General features: G+C 38.2%; 2 protein-coding genes across 2 annotated transcripts in view; one reads left to right on the top strand and one right to left on the bottom strand.

Annotated features, from left to right (window-relative positions):
• The window catches only part of LOC112149650, a 48131-nt gene that overhangs the window by 23615 nt on the left and 3028 nt on the right, over positions 1–21488 (bottom strand). The window lies entirely within an intron of this gene.
• si:dkey-202l22.3 (7 transmembrane receptor domain-containing protein) lies at positions 2423–20880 on the top strand. Its single transcript, XM_024277472.2, has 4 exons — positions 2423–3001; positions 15851–16323; positions 16865–17262; positions 19148–20880. The coding sequence occupies exons 2-4, from the start codon at positions 15867–15869 to the stop codon at positions 19373–19375; spliced, it is 1083 nt and encodes a 360-aa protein (XP_024133240.1). The 5' UTR covers positions 2423–3001; positions 15851–15866; the 3' UTR covers positions 19376–20880.

The following is a 21488-nucleotide window of genomic DNA, read 5'->3' as shown; positions in this document are numbered from 1 at the left end:
TTCCATGAAGAACAAACCTGATAAAAATCCCTCTTGGATGAACCAAAACCGAGAATCCAGATAAACCAGCACAGGAGCCAAGTAAGGGGCGCAGGAGCACCGAGGCCACGAGTCCCAGCTCAGGAAGATACCAGATGCCCAGGGTCCAGCCCAAAGTCCCACATTCCCAAAGCTCCTCCACCAGCTCCACATGAAAGGCTTCCCATTATCTGAATGTCCTGAGCACACCCCACAACCACCCCCCGAGGCAATGTAGGGCCACCCCGACGCTCCAGGAAGTCCGCCAGCTGGCCATGTAGAAATCCAGAAATAGGGTGGAGACAAGTGTGCGTGTCCCTTAAGGAGGAGACTGACAGGAGGCAAACGCCCTGACGGAAGGAAGGATTGACAAGCCAAGAGCGGCCAGCCTCCAGTTGCCATCTTGTTCATGTGTTTTACATCCGCTGGCAAACACAGGTGAGACAACAATGCAGTTTATAACTAGGGGATCACACACTATGACAAAGCTAGCAAGTGACAAAAATATTTGAAATAACACAAATACTTATTTACTAATACTACTTATTTAATTTGTATGTCAAAGTTACAGTTAATGATTAAAACATGTTTTAATGTAGGGAAATTAGAGAAAAGAACAAACAGGAGAAACTATATTTTTTTGGAAGATCTGAAGACTCTCTTAGATTTTGTTAGATCACAATCTACATCAGATATTCAAAATTGTAAAAATAAAAAAAGCATAATTTTGAAAAGATGTTTCAAGCAGAAAGGGGCTTGTATTTACTTTTATCTTTTAGTATTAAAATATGAAGAAAAGCTGAGCATAAGTGGAACCCATCGGTGTTATAAGCTTTTTTGTGCTCACTGAATCCATTATTGACTTTACAAATCTAGGGGGGAAAAATGCTTAAAAAAATTTGCCTGAGATAGTTTACTTACTTAAAATAATGTACAATAAACTATGATTTAATGGTTAATCCACATCATTATGAGGAAGGGTCATGCATTCACATCATTCATTAACCCTTTTTATCAGCTGCATATATTTGAACTGTTTTAAAGAAAATCCAAGCTCCCACAGAAAATTCCCCTTATCGTCATCCTGCTTGAATTCAGGAGCTTTTTTACAGCAGCTATCTCTGTCTGATTGTAAATGCATTGAAAATCAGTTGAAGCAACTTCCTTATCATGATTGGAACCTTTTAATTCAGCAAAAGATTGATTCTTTTTTTTTTTTAAGAATAAAAACTAAAACACAGCTGTGATGTGAAGACAAGACATCATTTACCAATTTTCCACATTTGTATTTAAAACTAACCCAACTATTTCTAGAGTTTTAGATGCATAAAGTTTTTTATAAATTCATAGTTAAAGATCTAATGAAGCTTAATAAAAATACAGCAAGTAAGGCGAGATGTTGGTTCATGCAGAAACAAGCCTCAGGGCTCCAGCAGGAGAAGCTGCAACCCCTGCAGCACTGCATCGTTATGCATAATCGGTGTTGGATCAGCTTTGTTTGGAGGTGACCAAGCAGGAGACAAATGGCAAGTAGTCATTTTTATTCTACAAATCTATGCATTTTTTTTCTTTCTGACATACCCTTAAAGCAAAAGTTATTTTCAGAGATTAATACAAAAAAATCCAGTCTTTACAGTGAAATAATGCATCAAACTGAAGGTTTTTTTTTTTATATAGCGCAAGTAGAAGCAACTTTAATAATAAGTAATCAAAAAAATCAAGTCCTCACGAGTAAACACATCCAACCTCTTGCATTAAACAGTTCACAAGGACAAACATTTGAGGCGACAAAGAAAAACTTACCAACAACACAATCAAACATGCATTTATGTTGTTCTGAAAATGTAAATGCACTTTTTTTTAAAGATCTGTCGCTCCATAACCATGGTGACATGAAGCAATCAGCGCTCAGATTTTCCTTCTCCACCTGCCTAAAATGAAGGCTGGCTGCACAGATTTCTGCAGAAAATGTTGCAATCTATATCTTTTTGTGCCTTCTCCCTCTCTGCTCACTTCTCTCATACTTTGGCATGATGGATCATTCTATTGAGTGCTCCGTCTTGCACTGAATTGGTCCTTCAAATTGCCGCACCGGGAAATGGTCAGAAACAAGTTGTGGAGCAGATCTCTATCCTCGAGTGTCAGTTCCCCGTCACACACTCCGTATTAGTGATAAAGAGCGGCAGCCTTTACCCAAAAGAGAAATGAAGGAATGTGGGAGAAAAAAAAAAAAAACTGCCTGAACATCATTTGATGCTGCTTTCATTGCAGCCACTATTAATGTGTCAGTGTGGTTTCTCCCAGAGTTATTTATGATACAAAAAAACAGCACAAAGATGAATGAATACAGCAAACACTTCCAAATTTAACTTTTTAGTCAGTTGTTGATTTACATAAAATGATTTGTCTGCCATCAATTCAGCAACAAGTGTTGCATTTTCAATCATTTTCTATTAGTGTTAAAATCACCTGTTGTTTTGCTTGGTAGCGGGATTAAATTCAATCTTCTTCAAAGTACTCTGCCTCACTTAGTTGCTCATTTTCTTTGCCATTCTTTTGCAAGTGTGGAAATATCTGCAGACAATGGAGGCTTTTAATTACAGCGCACAATTAAATCCATCTTCGTTTACAGCCAAGCAAGAATGAGATTGCTGCTGCCAAGCTCGTGTATCTGTGAGGTGTGAACGCGGACACAATAGCAGTGAAGGTGGGTGGGTGGGTGTGGATTTCGCAAGGATTTGAGGGAGAGAGGACAAGTGGGTCCCTTCTCTCTCTTTCTCTCCCATCCTCTGTCACTCTCACTAAGCGCTGAGTGAGGAGCACCATTTCCTCCCCACATCTCTGTGGGCTCCTGTGCAGGCTGCAAGAGGAACACAACAACTAAAGGGGTTCAGATCTGCAAGAAAAAGAGGGACAACAAAAAGCTTGTAAAAGAAGAAAAAAAATTAACCTGGTCCATTGAGGAGATTTTTTAAAAAAACTGGTAAGTACCTGCATGCATTCAAGCAAACACTGATATTCAAAATCTGATATTTTATATATTTACTTCTGAATAATTTCCAACAACACATGATTTGTATATTTTTCTTATTGCAAGTTTTATTTGTTGTTAATGATAATTTTGTTTTCTTTATTTAGTACAATTATTATATACATTTTTAGAAACAAAAGCACGAGTTTGAGAAAACTAAAAAACACATTTTTAAAAAAGTTGATCATTTTTAAAGGATTTCTGTCTAAGTAATGCTGCACTGCATTGTCATGGCCAATTTGGGATCAATGGTAATACGAAAAATGTAATATGCTTTCTTAGAAAAGAGTGCTGTGTTGCAAAACACACAGTTGTGTGAACGAATTGTAATTATTTCTGTGAAAAACAGCAGCATGGTCACCTTTTCCATATGTTGTTGGCTGTGCAGTAAACGGCTTTTGTTGGTTTATTGATGTTGCTTATCTAACATTCTTTGGCATTACATCAAATTACGTTTACATAATGTGCAGACAATCTATATGTAACTGTACATTATGAAGGGAAATATGTTTCATTAATATCGTTTAAAACATTTAGGAGGAAACATAAAATACACATTATATGTCCTAGTGAGTTAAATAAAAAAGAAGAATAGAAAGCAATTCATTGTGTCCAAGCTCCTCTGAGCATTTCAGCAGCCTTGTCACAGAACATTACCTTCATGAAAAGAAGAATGCTTCCACATGGTGGAGCCTGTTTTTCTTCAAAAAACACAACTATTTTTTATGTATTTATTTGCTCTTTTGGGGATTTCCTGGTTTGTCTCAAATTCTGCCATCAGTGAATGTTTGAGATAATTTGTATTTGCAATAGCTGCTGTTTTACAGAAGAAAATATTCATTTCTGGACAATTAAATGCAAATTACTATTTTTTCTGTTTTTTTTTTTATTTATATCCTCGAGTTCATGCTACAATAACTGTAAACATGAAAGCGAAACATTGAGTGTTTGACCTTAAAACCATGTTATCATGTTCCTTGACAAAGCCAATGCTGTTAAAGAGGCCTAAGTCTCTGATAATTGAATGGTAAGCAGGCGATAATAACATTTAGACACCAGTTGATGGTTGGTGCTGCAGGGTAAGCAAAACAAAATGAAGCGTGAAATTTACAATTGCCGTGCTTGACTGAGAAGACCTTTTAAACTTTAAATCATTTTGCATTTATTTAATTGTAAAGTGGGGGGACATGTGTTACTCAAATGCAACAGTGTTTACTGTGTTGGTGTGAACTACTTATTTCAAGAAGGAAAATAAATGCTTTCTGTTGGATATTCCAGATTCAGAAAGTGAGAGACATTATTAGATCATATCATTAAGGCATCCAGCTCACCTTGTTTAGGAGATCCTGTCCTCCACTCTCATTATTACCCTTCTAAACATGTTTAACTAAACCCAGATGAATTTAAGTGTGTGTGTTTTGCTCAACAACCTCTCAGCATGCTCTTCAACGATTTCTTGAAACTCTTCCTATCATTCCTGAACAGTTCCAGTTGTATCAACTCCTTTAAGTTAAACTTCAAGACACGTTTGGCACCTTGTCTGCATCGTCGTGCATCCCCCCCCCCCTCTATACGAGAGTAAAAAGGGAGAAGCAGAGCCCACTATGTGATACGTCCCCAATATTCCAGTCTATTTATGCCTCTGAGGTGATGCCTCTGAACCTAGCCAGAGCGCTGGAAGCTGTGCAAACTCACTTCTTGATGCCGTGCCAAGTCTTCTGAGGATGTCATGCAGAGAACTACTTCTTTGCCTATTTATGGGACAGAATTCAAGCTTCAGTCATGTATTTGATGTGTTCAGGACCTATTTACTTAAAAAAGTGGGATTTATCAAACACAAAGTTGCTGTTTTGCTACTAAAGAAGAAATGCTGAATACAAAAAGTCATCTTCTCCACATGCAAATACATTTGATTGCTTGATTCCCAGAAGCAAAGATTTTCTATACGTACGCTATTGCATCTCAAGTCTTGTGCTTTTAATTGTGTAAATTCCTGATATTGAACCAGTCATGATAATTAAAGTTGAAATTAGTTTGAACTTTTTTTCCTTTCTTTTACACATATTTACTTCAGTTTTTATTTAAATTTGCTCCAAATCTCAATCTCCCCCCCTGAAAATGTATAACCAGGTTAAACAGATGAGGGAAGCCTACAAACCCCAGATTAATACACACCCACTGATTTTAACATGAAAACATTTATTGAAGACCCACTCCAATGAAAATCACATTTTTGTTGTTTTTAACATGTTAGCATTTTTCCTCACAATTCTCACATTCTCACATTTATAAAGGAAAATTAAGATTAAACTGCATTTCTGAATATTTCCTTATTCAAATTATGGATCAGGAGCAGATGAAAAAATATCGTTTTAAAAGCTTGCACTTGTTATGTGAAATCTACAATCAGCGAGTTACAAGCTCCCTGCTCCCCTCCATTCCGATACATCCACTTGTAGACGACTAGGTCCATGAACGTCTTTGTTTTCCTCATCCAAGATGGCATCTGGCTTAAAACCAGGAGGTTAAATAGCTCCCATATTGCCATTTATGTATCACCAGGTTGAGTTTGTAAGAGGCTATAAACTAGCAGGGGGGTATATAGGGAAAAATTGATTTGGCGTTATATTTCAGTATTTTGTTTAGTGATACGTGTATCGATTTAAAATGCTGACAAGACGATATTTCATTAATTATTTATGAGAAAACGTAGTTCAAAGTCTTACTTTTGCTTCTCACCTAAACCCCCAACCACTAGTTGGCAGTACAGAACATTGAGTCTCTTTGAGCAGCTCTACACTGCGCCCAAAACAACAAGATCTCACAAGAACCAACTTGTGTTAAATGTTCAGTCAGCCTCGTTGTTTGTAGTTGTTATGAGACATGTACTAATTAGTTTTTACTTGTGATGGATACCTTAACCAAAACTCTGTGCCCCGTTACTGCCACTATCAAATAAAAATGCAGATTGCTATGCCTTGCAGTAGGCTCATATGGGGAAGAGTGATTGTTCTGGTAGAGTCTTGTGAGATGTGTGTAGTTAAATGTTTTGTATCCCCAGAATCTTGCCAATACACACCCCTGTAAACTAGCAGGAGAATGTAAACAAAGGGATGATGGGAAATGACTGCAGACTCATTCCACAATAGCAGTCCTGCCCACAACTCATGCCTGGAATTGGACCAACAGGAGCACAGTAGAAAAAAAGAGAACTAAGAAAAACAAATCCCTCCGTCACCTGATCATTGTGCGCTTGGTTAGCTCTAACACACACAAAAATAACCACATCCATGCAGAAGTCCACAGATAAAATCAGATTTCCCAAATCATGCTTCCAACAGGGAACTTCCAACAGATCCAAAATGTTTCCATCTGCTGCACCAGAGCCACACTGAATGGAAAAATTCCCACGCCCCCTGAAACAGCAGCTTTGAAAGTCTGACAACACAGTGGCAGGAGTAGAATCGCCTAGAAGAGAGGCCAGTCTTCAGAGCCCCAACTGGGATAAAAAAAAAAAAAAGATCATGATTTAGGCAGGTTTCCCCTGCTACAGCCCCTCGCTAATGCACTGTCACCCCAATGTTCTCAAAACATGATTATATCCTGGAACTGAACTGGAAACAGGAGTGATCTAAACTCCCTCTCTCGCAGAGCAAAGATGTTTGTTTGTTTGGTTGATTGAGTTCCAGTCTTGGACCATTACGCCCATCTATGCTCCATCAACCGTAGGAGGAATAACTTCTGCTGGGAAAGGTTGGTTCCAGTTTTACTAAATAGATTTTGTATTTTGCTCCACAGCAAAAACTAGTTGTCCCTCTACCCTCTACTTGTAGAAGATTCCAGAACAAGCTGTCAAACTCCCTATAGGAAGAGCAGAAGAAGTCCTCATATGATGTTAGCCACCCCAAGAGAAAACTTCCAACAGGGTCAAAATGTCCCCCCCTACAGCAACATGTAGCAGGACCAAGAAGCACCTAGAAAACATCCATGCTGCTCGACACAGCAGCTCTGATATCACAGAGGGGGAAAACTACAGTCCTCAAAACCCAGCTGGGCCAAAAGAGGGCAAAGCAGCTTACATAGCAAAAAAAAAGCACAACAGATCACAAACGAGGAAGCAAGGAAAATCAGCAGGGGTTCCGGACAAAACGCCGTGGAAGCTAAGACGAAATCAGAGCTGCACACATTAAACTTAATGTGGAAGATGCAACGGGTGAAGCGGAGCAAATACATAGTGATTCAGCTCTGGAGGAGAGCAACACGCTCACTTCCACAAGACAGTTGCAGGAGCACCTTGTTACGCTGCAGATCCAACTGACACCGCCGCCAGACAACCAAGCAGATAAAGCAGGCTGATTAGTACGCTGCAGAACCTAACAGATGCAGCCACATCACTTGACTGGCACAGAAAATAGGAACCTTAGAGGGAGCTGTCCCACACCAGAGCGCAGAATGCTTCAGTCATTGTGCTGCTAGGCTTTTATTATGCAGCTCCAGCACCACCCAAGCAATGAGCACTCTGGCTAGAATGACAGCACCTGTGCTTTAGGGGAACTCTGCTCACCCTGCCACATTTGCACCCATTATCTGCTTTCCACTGAATAGACCGAACACGTGCATTTCACATCTTACGCTAGATCACTACTAAAAACTCCAATTTGCGCCTGTTAACCCTGACACAATCAGTTTTAATAACTCACAGCAAATTCTAATGAAATATCACATGCATGCACATGCAATTTTTTGTAAGTTTTCTAGGCATCATCTTTAAACATCTCTAGAATGCTTCTTTAGACAAAAAGTATCTCAAATGCTGGAACAGACCTGCAGAATGGTGGATTTTCAGTCTGTTTTTGCTGTGCACACAGCCTGACTCGAGTTGAAGATATAACCTTGTCTCAAAAGTCTGTAAAGATTCTTAGTCATTCACTTCACGAAAGCACAGAATACTGTTTTTTGGGGTAAATGAACTTTAAAATTCAATCTGGATGTTTCACTGCTTGACCAAGTAGCTTCTTTATTGCTGACTTCTGATTGGGAATTTGGAACATTTGTGCGCTAACTTCTTTTTTGAGACAAAAAGTTTAATATCAGGATGTGATCTGATACTATTGTAAACAATTGTCAGAATGGTTTGTCAATGTACACTTAGTGCTGGTTTTGGTACAGCTCAGAGTCACTTTGACTCATCAGTGGTTTATTGTTTGTGTGGTGGGTGTGAATGTAACCATCTTTGTTCCTTTTTATGATGACAGATTTATTTGGTATGTAAAACAGATGGGAAAAAAAAATCCGTGAAAGGTAGTGGGTTCATATCCCGGACAAGCCCCCAATTGTTATGAACCAAACCCAAGTTCATAACAGACTGCTGGGCAGTCCCAACAAATCAACCAGACTCAAGGATACCAACGTTTACAAGTTAGTTTACTTGTTTAGCTAGACAACTGCAGACCTTTTCTCACATTCACACCGTCTTCCGTTTGTATCCACGTCAGCTTCTCCTGACAATCAGCTGTCTGGGTGACAGCCCTTTAAGCAGCTGATCCCCTCCAGCTGCTCCACCTTTCAGCTGGTCAAGTCACTGAAAGAGAAAACAAACAAAAAAGAAGGAAACAGAAAGAGCCGGAAGGCCGCAAAAGTTTGATTTCTATTTGAACTCTTATTGAATACAGTGCGTTAAGAAATAAATTAAACTCATTTATTTTCTTTGCCAAACCAAAACTTGCGCTTGCTATTAATTTTGATTAGACCATGATTTTATGCAGCTATTCCAGTGCCGTAATTCCTTTTGCCTATGTTTGAGTCCTAAGACTCCTTTTGAAAAGATGACTGGCACACTTTTTCTACATCTGATATATAAAAATATGTAGAAAATAGAAACTTTGCTTCCCTTATTTTTCTCTGCACCAGCCCCAAACAAGGTTTTATAGGAGATATTATCTATTCAGAGAGTTAGACATCTTTGGGTACCTGCTTTCACTCGTGAATATTTTTTTAATTGGTCAGTTATGATCACACAACACACCAGTGTCATCTCTATGAGTCAGGAAAGAAATCTCCAACAGTGAATGAAAAGCAGCAATTCTGAGTAAAGCGCTAATTTTAGATCCTTTGACGGTGATTAAGCTGCCTGTCACATTTATAAACACTCACATGAAATGTGTAACAGCAACAGATTTTTTTTTTTCCTGAACACAGCTCACCCGCATTTACTTTAACGAAGTCCATGACAGAAGACAGAGAACCGTTGAGGGTTAAATCTGAGAGATAAAACTTTTAAAAATGATAAAAGTTTGTTGAAATTCTTAACAGTAACAGATCCTTCTGACTTTGCTGTTAGGGGGGATGTTTCACAGGTCAACAACCAAAGTCAAATTCTAAAGAAAGCTTTTTTTTTTTGTTCCACTTGTCGAATTAATTCATCAGAAATGTCTAAGGTACAGAGAGAACAAAAAAGTGAGAGTGCAGCAATTATATAGGCAACGAGCGCAGACTAAACAGGATGAGCGTCTACAGAAGCCGTCCTTCCTGTTTTGCATGTTGAGAGTGCTCAATTCTCATCACGCCTCACAAATTAGCTGCGAGGTCTGGATGATTTTCACAAAGGCCATGGCAACAGCGTTACTAGGCAAGGGTGGGTTTCCTGCAAGCTATCTGATAAGGTAGACATTGAAAGACCAGATGGGATCAGGAAGCATGCTCCTGCTGCGGATTGTGGACACTTGCATAGAAATTAGGAACTCAAGACACATTGCAGCTGCTGAGCCTGCTTGGAACTGAAGTGGGGAGCGATGCTGAGAAGGTGATTGTTTCTAACGGATTCTGAATTGGACAGGAAAATTGTTCCTGTAGGCTCTTCAAACTGATTGCACTGAAGCCGCAGTACACATATTGACTCATTTAAGAGGATTCATCTGCCGAAAGTCTGATCTGCTATCTGAATCACGAGTGATGGAAAGACTCAGCTCCACTGTCACATTTATCAGCTCATCCTAATAAAAGAGTATGTAAATATGTAGGTGAAACAGTTTTATTAGCTTTAAGAATACCCATAATCCTTCACTGGAGTACAAAGAGGTGCATGCACTAAAATAAAGCTAATGTAAGAGCGAATAATCTTAGACTTAAAATGCTCACACTAACTCTGTTTTTTTTTCTCAGAATCCAACATTTTAATTCATAATGGGTTTCTCTTTAGTTACGAAAGCTTATTATTCAGCTTTTTGAAGCCTAACATCAGAGGTTTAGGGAAGACAAATGATCTAAAAAAAGCTGGATCAAATGATCTTTTTGATTTCACTGAAATGTCTCAACTAATAATGTTGAAATGTCATCGATAACAAATTTTTGTTGGTGTAAGGGTCTTAAATTTAAGTTAAACTTGTTTTTTTTACATATATCTTTGCCACAAATGTGTTTATTTGTTGCATATGTGGTAACATTTTGAGTTCAGCATATTTTATGTGAACCAGGGAGTGACTGAACAGCCTTTTCAATCAAAGACTATCGCCCATGTTCATAAAGTGCAGCCATTTTATTTTACACAGAAGTGCCAGAAAATTTCTGAATGGAGCAAAGCAGCTTGTCTCTCTCAGAAAGGACAGAGAGTAAGCCAAATATATTTTTAATGCGTTTACAATGCTTATGTTGAGTTTTTATACCACACATTTTCTTAACCCGTTTTATCCCTGACGGGGTGAGGGGGCTACATAACTCCTACCTGGCTCCTGTTAGACGAAGGCACGCATCGCAGGGCCACAATCACACACCCATATACCCTCAAATTGACACCTAGAGACAATTTAGATTAATCAATTCACCTATTAAGCATATTTATGGAATGTGTGAAAAAGCCAGGGAAAACCTTACAGAACATGCGAACTCCACACAGAAAAGTTCCAGTCAGTACTTGAACTTGGGTCTTCTTGCTGTGAGGCAAGAACGCACAATTCAGAGTTAATAGATGGATTACAGTACAGCAATGATGTGTGTCAAAGCGAAACTGGGCAAGAATCAGAAAGATCGAAATTCGTCTGAAGTCAAGGAGTTAAGCAACAACAATAAGCAGCACACTGTTCATGCTTGAGTAACAATTCGCATGTTTTTCCATTACAGAAACAATAAAATGAGTTTTCAAACAGACATAACCAGCTAGCAATAGAAATTTGTAGAGTTACACCTGCACCGCTATGCAGCCCCAGTTTTTATGTGTAAAACTGTTACAATCGAGTTTGAAGCTGTAGTATAATGATACGTCTGCCCAGTCTTTGTAACAAACAAAAACTAAGCAAATTTACCCATAAAACATATAATTGAATTAAAAATTGTTTCACACTAGCCAAAAGCACAGTAAAATGAAGTAAAAGTATGGATTTACCAGTATATTACTTTTAGAGGTGGCTGTGGTTTAAAAATTATGTCCACACATACAAATACATTTTCCATCTGCAAGGAAAATGTTATGCGTGTATAAAAAAACTGAATAATCTTGTGCTTTTGCAGTATAGATTTGTCCTTGAGTAGAAAAAAGTAATTACTGTAAACTGTTTTGAACGCTTGCACAGATGTTTTCTGTCTTCAGAAATGCAATTCCGATTTTCAGAACAGCATACACACAAGTGTACTAAATTGCAGACACAAACGAAAACCAATGATACGTCCTCTAAAGTGCTGGCCAGCAGCAGACCAGATGGAATAAACAAAACAACACACATGGCACACATTGCTCTCTGTTGTTGTTGGAAGCTGAGCTGAGCCATGAACCAGCTGCTGGAGCAAAGGGGAAGGTTGAAATTTTAGAGCCACCACCATTAACCTTGGTCCAATTCAGGGCAAGTACTCATCAGCAAACAAAATCTGCAAACAGTTAACATACAAAAATACACAAAAAACGTCAAACACTCACTCTGCCACAGAATAAATCAAAGATCAAGAGAAAACAGCGAACACTTTCTCTGTCACAGAATAAATCAACATCACAGTAAAGAAAAACAAATACTAAATAGACGCACCTTGCAAATTCTCAGATGTGAAACAATTGAAATCCAACGAAAGAAAACTCAGTTTCAAAGAGTTTTTAACTTGATTCAATCTCCATTTTCTGGTTAGAGCAGCCAAATGTGTAACTGATGTATTTCAGCCACTTTCCATGAATTGAACGGTCGAAAACAACAAAACCAATTCATGCTGCTTCTCTCTGGGTGTCTTCTCGATGAGGGAGGTGCATTCATTGTTTTTGTTCCTGTAAGAAAGCTGCGCTCACGCTGGCTCCGAAGCCTCCGCACACAGTGTCCTCAGTAAACAGTGGAAATGGAAATGGCTTTGTGTTATTAAGTTCTTAGTAATGCAGTCCCCTAAGTCACTGCACTCACTTGTGATCATTTTGAGAGAACAATAAACTTTCAATCCCACTCAAACATAATCTATGCTTAATGACAATGTCTAATGAAGATCTAATGTTCAATAAGATTTTGTCCAAATTCAATAATGTTCACATTATGAGAAAAATCCAGAAGCAGGAATTGTTCCTGAAGATCCACTCCAGTGAAAATTGTGTTTTTGGTGTTCTTGTAGCATTACTTTCATCAAGCCTAACATTTTATTTCTGAGTATTTCTTTATTCAAAATAATTGGGGATCAGGAGCAGATGGAAAAATTTCACTTAAATCAGCTTGTAACTGTGATGTAGAAGCTATAATCAGCAGGTCACAAGCTCCCTGCTCCACACCATTCTGATGAATCCACTTGCAGACAAATAGATCCTTTATAATCTTCATTTTCTTTATCTGGCTCAAAACTGTACAGCTGGATAGCTCCAATACCACTCACCATTTTTGTTACACCGGTAATGTTAGCATGGGGTTTTGAGGAGTTATAAGCTAGCTGGAGAGAGGGGTTTGACACCCTTGTAAACCAGGGGTGTCAAACTCCCGGCCTCAAGGACCGGTCTCCTGCTGGTTTTCTAGAAATCCTGCCTAATCTGGTGCTGACTCCCTAGATCAGGTGTGTTTAGACAATAATGAGCTTCAATGACAGGTTGGTTAGAAGATATGTTGAGGACACCAGCTCTCAAAGCCTGGAGTTTGATTCCCCTGCACTGTAAACAAATGGATAATGGGAAGTGGAGGCAGGCTTACCTCACAGTTCCACCTACAAGGTGAACACCTGCCATTCTACAGAAACTACATCCCTGACAATGACGATTGTCAAAGACCACTTTTACAATAGATCAAAAAATGATCAGAATGGGACTTAATGGGTTGGTTTTTTTATTTTAAATTTACTTTGAATCAACAAAGTAGAAAGTTAAACAAAAAAATACTCTTTTTTTAAATTATATCATCAACAAAATTTTTTGTAGAAAATGAAAGTACATGTAGTGCATTTTATTTTTTGCTACTGTAGTGAAGTGTTTCCATGCACTATGCAAGTTCAGCACATTATTAATCTGTTTGTTGACAGCAGGAGACAATCTGTTTTCAGCAGATTAGGAATGCTCAGTCAGTCCAGAGGGTGACGGAAAGTATCAACGTAAGACAGCATCAGCCATAAAACCATAATGCAATTTTGCTAATCATTTATCCTCATGAATTAATTACAGTTGTAATGATGTTTTGTATATAATAAAACCTCACTGAGTGCAAAACCATGATAATCATAAAGCTTACTGCATTGTTTTACTTAAAGATCTAGAGGAAAAAAAGCTGGTCCAGTTGTTGGAAATGTTCCACAAAATTGAAAGACACAGTATATTTTTTGAGAGCTTCATTTTCATTTCAAAAGAAAGAAAGCTGACATTTATGAAAGGGCCTTTCCACAGATCTAAACTCATTTCAACTGCAAGCAGTGATTTACTTTGTTGCCAATAAAGCTTTTTTGCTCTCTTATTAACTGCCAAAACTTAAAGGCCACACAGTAATGGGGAGAGGCCACAGCAACTTTGTGATGCATGATCATGTAGCTTGCAGGTGGTGGTAACAAATGCCAAGAAAAAGAGAGCCAAATGACAATATTGACATTTAACAAATCTAATTAACCGAGAAAAACATTCCAAATATTCTTTAAATTAAATTTTTACAGTGGGATGGAAAGCCCTTGGATGAGCCACTCAAACCTTTCATTTGCATTTGAATATTATCAAATTGTTGTAATAGTTGTAACATTTAAAGCAGCCCCAATTTTTCTTTCAAATGATTTTGAATTCCCTTCTGCAAGCTTGAGATTTGTGGATTTGTCTAACTGTTGGGACATTTATTGGTTGTGATGACAAGGGAGCAGTTTCAGATTAGATTCAGCACCGCTTCAGTGTGCATGAAGAAGACGGAGCTGATCTTTGACGTCCAGGCGGTCAAATTACATTTCAGAAACAGGCTGCACTTTTTCATGGTGCTTTCCCTGCTCCTGCATACACTTAACAGCAGGCAGAGAAGAGACTTGTCAGTGCTTTAAATGAAAAGCCACCACTGATGTTCTAAAAAATGAAACATCAAAAAGCGCTGGGGTGCAAAAATGTCCGTCACAGTGGATGATACTGAGGACATCCTATGAAGACCTTCAAAACTATTATCATAGAAACTTTCTTACAAACTCAGTTTTCAATATAAGCTTTGAAAAATAATATGACTTTTTACTTTGTTTCATTTCTTTTCCACTGCTCCTTCTTGTAAACTGAAGATCCATCTATCCATTCATCTTCTAAATCCACTTAATCCCTTTTTTTAGGTCATGTGGTTGCTGGAGCCAAACCAAGTCACTGTCAGGCAGCAGCAGGGAGTAAATTGAAGATGATTTATTTATACTAACAACAAAACTTTTACTATTCTTGTTTTAAATTGAGATTGAAATCCTCTACAGAGATCAGTATAATAGAAAAATCAATACTTTTCCTTTAGTTTCTAACACTTGTTTTCACCTCATGCTGGAAATCTACTTAAAATGAGTGACTTACAATGACAATTTAAACACCTTACAGCTTACGCATCTGCAGAGTCAGGGTATTCACGGATGTCTCCAGGGGATATATATACAGTGTACCTCTGCTTATTCATGTTTCTTTTTGTTTGTGGTTTCACGTATTCGCAGATTTTTTTTTTTTTTTTTTCAGTAATGTGACTCTTCTGGTCCGTCACAAAAACTCCAAATATTCAAGACACTTGTATGAAACTTTTGCTTCTGAAGGTGCTGCAGGAACTAGAGGAATTTCTTAGGAGGGGAACGCAGTTGAAGAGCACACCAGCCCGTCTGTTTCACACACACAGTGTCCTACAATTTATTCAATTTAAAATCAAAATAAAAATGACACACACTCAAAGCGAGCCTGCATGGAGAAATGGCATCACTTGACTAGGAAAAAAATATCCTGATAATTACGGAAGTTATTTATCATCCAGAGCAGGTGTTTATTATGAATGAAACTGGCTAACTCTGGATATAGATGCCCTCTCGCCCCGCTCACCCACCGCGGATGGTTTCTACTAAAAGCTTGGTTCCTCTACCAGCGGCCTGAGAGCTTGAGAGTCCTGCACAGTATCTTAGCTGTTCCTGGCACTGCACTTTTCTGGACTGAGATATATATATATAAAGATTGATCGTCAAAATGAGAATTTAAAAAAAGGGAAAAAATGAAATTAACATGAACACAGATAAACAACTGATCAATGAATTAATCAATAAATTAATTACATTTTCATTAAGCAGCATTCTTCTTCAATGAACAGAATTTAAATTTCAGGGGAAACCTCAATGTGAAGTTTATTGTTTATCACTCCAGCATACTGATTTTTGTTGTTGTTTGTGTCTCAGGTTTTCCTGTAGAGATATGGATACCTTCATGGATGAGGATTTCAGAGTGACAAGTAACATTAGCCAAGCAACAGCAAGACTGGATGAGCACAAAGGTCAAGCACTCAACCAAAGTGACCCACTGGACATGTTTGTGGGCATGGAACTTCTTCTGAGATTCAAACCTCTCTTCCTACCCCTCTACTGCCTGGTAGTGGTTGTGGCTGGTGTTGGAAACTCATTCCTGCTGGCGTGTATCATGGCTGACAAGAAGCTCCACAATGCCACCAACTTCTTCATTGGTAATCTAGCCGCCGGGGACCTGCTGATGTGTTTGAGCTGCGTTCCACTGACTGCCTCCTACGCCTTTGACAGCCACGGTTGGGCATTTGGACAATCTCTCTGCCACTTGGTGCCCTTGTTGCAATGTGCCACAGTCTTTGCTTCCGCACTTTCTCTCACTGCTATTGCTGTGGATCGCTACATCGTTGTTGGTAAAGATCTTACACACCTGCTTGTTTTATCATTAATACTCAATTTCTTTTGAATATTTCAAACATCATTCTCATGACAGGAGAGACAGAACTTTGGAATCATTCTTTCTTATTGACATTTTAAAGGGTAACCAAACAGGGAAGTTGGAGGCTGACTCCACCCACAACTAAAATGTGAAAATCCAGTCAGGTGGGAGGCTGGGGAACAGGACTGTTATCATTACTGGAGCTGCAGATCATGACGTGGGACTTAAATGCTTTGACCAACCACAAAATTCAACTGTAATATCTCGTTTAAACATCCAGGGGGCAGCACATAGGCAGTTTTGACATTATTTTCAAGAAATAAACAAATGTATTTTAATTTGTCAGAATTTCGCAATGACCAACAGACAACACCTTTAAAGCCCCATTTATGGAGGTCAACAACAGTCAAAAAAAGTTGATTTAGGGTTTGGTTAACCTTTACGGTGCATTGTCAATTAAAAAAAAAATGTAGCAGCAAGTTCTGGTTCTTACATGTGCTGTTGTTTTGTCTCAGCTCACCCAGTACGGAGGAGGATCTCGGTGTGGAGCTGTGGCGCAGTGACTTTGGGCGTTTGGCTGTTATCGTTGACTTTGGCAGCACCGCCATCTTTCTACACTAGCTATGTTGACCTTCGGCCCAGCGGCGTCAACCTGGTGGTGTGTGAGGAGTTCTGGCCCAACAATGGCAACCTGCGGTTGCTCTACTCATGCTTCATTCTGAGCACGTCCTACATGATCCCATTGCTCTCCGTCAGCATGTCATACTGTGCCATCACTGTCAGCTTAAGACGCTACTCCGTTCCTGGAGAGCAATCCATCAGTCAACAACGATGGAGCAAAAGGCGAAGGAAGACCTTCTCTCTGCTGGTGGCCTCCGTGTTGGCCTTTGCCCTGTGCTGGTTGCCTCTTCAGGTGATTGACACACTTACTATTTCTTCATTCATATGGCAAAAAAATACATTTAATGAACACATTGAGTCAGCATATACATTGTTCTTGTGGTTTCGGAAATTAAAAATGCAATAACAGTTAAGTGACATAAAGAAGTCTTTAGTGCAACTGAGATGAGATTTTTACGCTTCATTTATCAAAAAAAAGCCCATCCTCACATAAATGTGTCCATTACAAAAAAAACGTTATTTCCTAAATGAGACATGATGAAATCTAATGGATTATGCATTCATCATCATATTGACTGAGAGCCAGGAAATAGTAGACGTTGTGGCGTGACAGCAGCAGGCAGAATTTGCGCCCGCAGAATTGGTTTTAGAATGTAGTGTTAAAAGGAAACCACACACCCACATACAAGTTGTGCAAGCTTAGCTACGTTATGATTTATATTTACATTTTGCACATTGTGTATGTGTAGAAATGTGCAATAGGATGTTGCATTCGGTTTCACAACCATTTATTTCACATATCCTTGTTTATGAGATGTTAGTTTAAATTTGATTGCTTAAATTTGGTGCTTACCACCAGGCACAAGCTGTCTTTTAGAAAAGTGGCAAATACATCTCATGTAGTTATCTAGTGTTCTAGGTTCTTCTTGCTTAAGGGTGAAAGAGCTGACCACTATGTCCCCATGCAGCCTTTTCATCAAAGAACATCAAAGTTCTGCATTCCAAGAAGCAGCAAATATTTCTGCTGAAATGTTCCTGGGGTCAAAAGTCTCAGAAACTTCCATCAAAGCAACAATTCTAGCTTCTCGTTTAAACTTTTAACTTGTCAAATAACTGAACAAAATGATGGTGAAGGGTTTATCTATTGTCAGAGAGGATTAGAATAAGCTTAAAACACATTTTCTTATCTTTTGCTACACAACAGCGTCTAGTTGCTGTTCAGATGCAAAGCTGCAAAAGCGATGTGCCTTTACATGTATAGATTAGGGGGAAAAAAGTGGTTTCTACACCAATATTATATTAATATTTGATACAAAAGGGAGAAAACCACCAAAATCACAATGACATGTTTGACTTTTCTTGCAGTTTTATTTGAAGTAATCTGCTGCAGGATGATTTTGTTTAAATTTTAATTCATTTATTTTGAATTAATTCACTAATTATTTTAAAGCTAGATTTTAGAAATGAATAGATCATTGGCCACAAAACCCTTTTTTTACAGGGAAGTTTGACTTTGTTGGTTTTGTAACCCAAATGGCTCTATCAGATAGCAACAGAAAAAGGGTGCAGCAGACTGCCCATTTGTTCTTCGTGCCTCGCCTTTACCCAACAGTGGCTGGGTTAGAACTAACAAACATGTGACCCTAAAGGGAATTATGCCAGTTCTGAAAATGAGAGTAAAATTGCAGTATTTATTTTTTTTTAAACCGGTAAATGTTTAGAAGAGTACTCTAATAGACATCTAAAAATATCTAAAGATTAGATGTCTACAAGCAGATGTGTAGTAGACCTCTTTATGCACAACACTTTAGGTGGATATCAAATAGAGTGACAAAATAAGTTGTCTGAGATTTCCTGTAGAGATCTATAGTAGATGTATAATAATTATCTAATAGACATCTTGTGTTCAGTGGGAGAAACTACCCAAACAGCTCGCTTACAGTTTGCAAGGCATGATGGGACAGCATCACAATTAGCTGTGGGAAAGTTCTCTGCTAGAGATCTAAACAGCGATAATCAAAAAACCTCTGCGAATTCATGTTTATCAGATGCATAACAACGGTAAGCATTGAAATGGCCATGTTATACATAGATAGTATATGTGTATGTGCCCAGAATGGTTGTGTCTTAAAGATTTAAATGTGAGAAAAAAACTAAACTGTTTCCATGTTGTTCAGGTGCTGAATCTGATGCTGGATCTGGACCCAGAGTTCCTCATAATAGGGAAACGCTACATCAATCTCTTACAAGTTTGCTGTCATCTTCTGGCCATGAGCTCTTCATGTTACAATCCCTTCATCTACGCCTCACTGCACAGCAAGGTGCGCATGCATCTGAAAGGCTACCTCTGTCCCTGCCGCAACCGCAAGAGCGGAATGGTGGAAAGACCCACGTCCAGGAGCTGATGTTCTGAGAGACACGCAGAGTCTGCCTTTCCCCACGAGCTGACATTTGAATCCAAATGTTAGAGTTTGAGGTTTAAAAAAACGAATGCAAAACTAATTTTCCAAATGAGTTTGATTCATGCTTTTGAGTATTAGGTGTTGTGAAGACATTTCATCATCTCTTGTGCCTCACCAATCCAAGAGCTACACAGTTCACTGCAACAAAACAAAACAGATTAAGACTCTAATGATATGATTAAGTGATGTTACAATTTTCTTTTGTTTAGATCCTTGTGTTGTTTTTGGAGAGTGGGACTGCAGGCACTGACATTAAGGAAACTCTCGTGCTTAAAGAAAAAAAAGCAAAGTTGCATAAACCACTCCTGGGGCCTAATTGCTGCAGACAAAATACAAGCTGGAGACTGAAACCAGGTGATGGCACGAGGGTTAAAAAAAGCAGATTATTCATGCAGTAAACACTTAACTGACAGAGCAATTATTTTCTCTTACCGTATATAGATAAAAAGGACAAGAGGAGGGAGTGTGCAAAAGGACACTTAATTATTTTACTATACCTCTAGTTAAGTGTTTTTCAGTTTCATTTTTGATATCTGCAGCTCATAAGTAATCACTTACATTTTAATGATGTAGAAATGCAACCGGACCCATTATGTTTTTGTTGGTATGGTATCGTGGTGTGAGTTATTTTCCTCTGAAATTTTCAGGACAGGGGCCAAAAAAACCTTGACATGCAGCAATCCTGTTGCCAGAATGAACAAATGTAATCAGTGCCAAACACATGAAGGCTGCTGCCTCACATGCACAGCTCTATGTATCTGTTTAGAAAATGGAAAAGACTCCTCTCATCATACTGTTGAAATAGGAACGCTTATTAATGCAAACCAAAAAAATAAATAAAAGTTTCATCCACAGAAAGAGCAATGCTTACTTTGTCATTCAGTTTCAAATCATGCTTGTTGTGAAGAAAAAAAACTTCATTTGTACTGTTGTTAACCTTCAGTGTTCAACAAAATGTTACCGTACTGCTTGGTGCCTGACGACTGGTTTGTTTCATTTTATTTCTCCGTGTGAACCTTAAAACTGATCCAGCAGTTGTCAAATTGAATTTGATTTATGTGTTCTTTGCTCAGTCCTTGAGGTTTGATTTTTAGAGGAGGGAAGATTTGTTTAAAACTTCAGTTTTCTTATCTTTGTCTGAAAAGAACAGTGACAAAGAAGGATTTCCAGCCTTCTCGATCATAACTCTCATCTGATTAGATTAGCAATTCAAGGCAGTCTATAAAACAAAGAAACAACATAGAGAAGAGCAAAGTAATGACTGTGATAGCAGTAAAATTACTCAACTTTTGGCTCAAACATATAAGGGTGTGGAAGAGATACACAACCATATTAGGACTGCTGGTGCTGGTGAGGTTCATGAGGACGATGCCATTTGTCTATGATCAAAATATCACAGCAGAAGTGCTATTTGGGAGTGGCCATTGTCACTGTTTGGAAAAAAAAAAGATCTTTCTGCCCTTTCAAAGTGGCAAAAATGCAATCAATAATCTAGTTTGAAGAAGAATGTTAGGGGACCGAAGTACAACAGAGTAATAGGACCACCATAGTAAGGAAAAAACATTTACATAAAAAAATACAAGAATACAAGCCAGCATTTAGAAGGGAAACAACTGTAATTTTATATGTGTTAAGTTGTAAATAACTATAAAAGTCACAATTTTCTGACAAAGAAGCTGTAGAGTAAGAAAAGCAGCTATAGAAATAGAAATAAGAGACAAAGGCGGTAAGTCTGCACGAGTTTAGATAAATAGTGTAATAAAAACAGTAATAATAAATATTAATCATAATCTTATAGGTATGAGGAAATAATGTCACACAGACGTAAATTTATATTTTTTATTTCTTTTTTTAATTTATTATTCTTTTTTCAGTTTTACATTGGTTCTTGCTTTTGCTTTTTGCTTATGAATCTTTCAGAAGTAGGATTTATTCCTTGTTAGATTATAACTATGTTCATGTACCGGTAAATTTATGATGTTATTCTCAAAAAAAGTTGGCGTTTTTTCTTGTAATATTACAAGTTTATTCCTGTATATTTATTTTCCTCCCTTTC

Source organism: Oryzias melastigma, linkage group LG13 (genome assembly GCF_002922805.2).
Source record: "Oryzias melastigma strain HK-1 linkage group LG13, ASM292280v2, whole genome shotgun sequence".
Taxonomy (NCBI): domain Eukaryota; kingdom Metazoa; phylum Chordata; class Actinopteri; order Beloniformes; family Adrianichthyidae; genus Oryzias; species Oryzias melastigma.
Note: the sequence above shows the minus strand (reverse complement) of the source record. Positions and strands in the feature narration are given on the sequence as shown.

What these genes read in the sequence shown, in the direction of transcription:
- si:dkey-202l22.3 (XM_024277472.2), top strand. Translation starts at nt 15,867, where the DNA reads ATGGATACCTTCATGGATGAGGATTTCAGAGTGACAAGTAACATTAGC. An exon ending in GGATCGCTACATCGTTGTTG is followed by an intron (nt 16,324 to 16,864) that starts GTAAAGATCTTA and finishes GTTTTGTCTCAG; the next exon opens with CTCACCCAGTACGGAGGAGG. An exon ending in TGTGCTGGTTGCCTCTTCAG is followed by an intron (nt 17,263 to 19,147) that starts GTGATTGACACA and finishes CATGTTGTTCAG; the next exon opens with GTGCTGAATCTGATGCTGGA.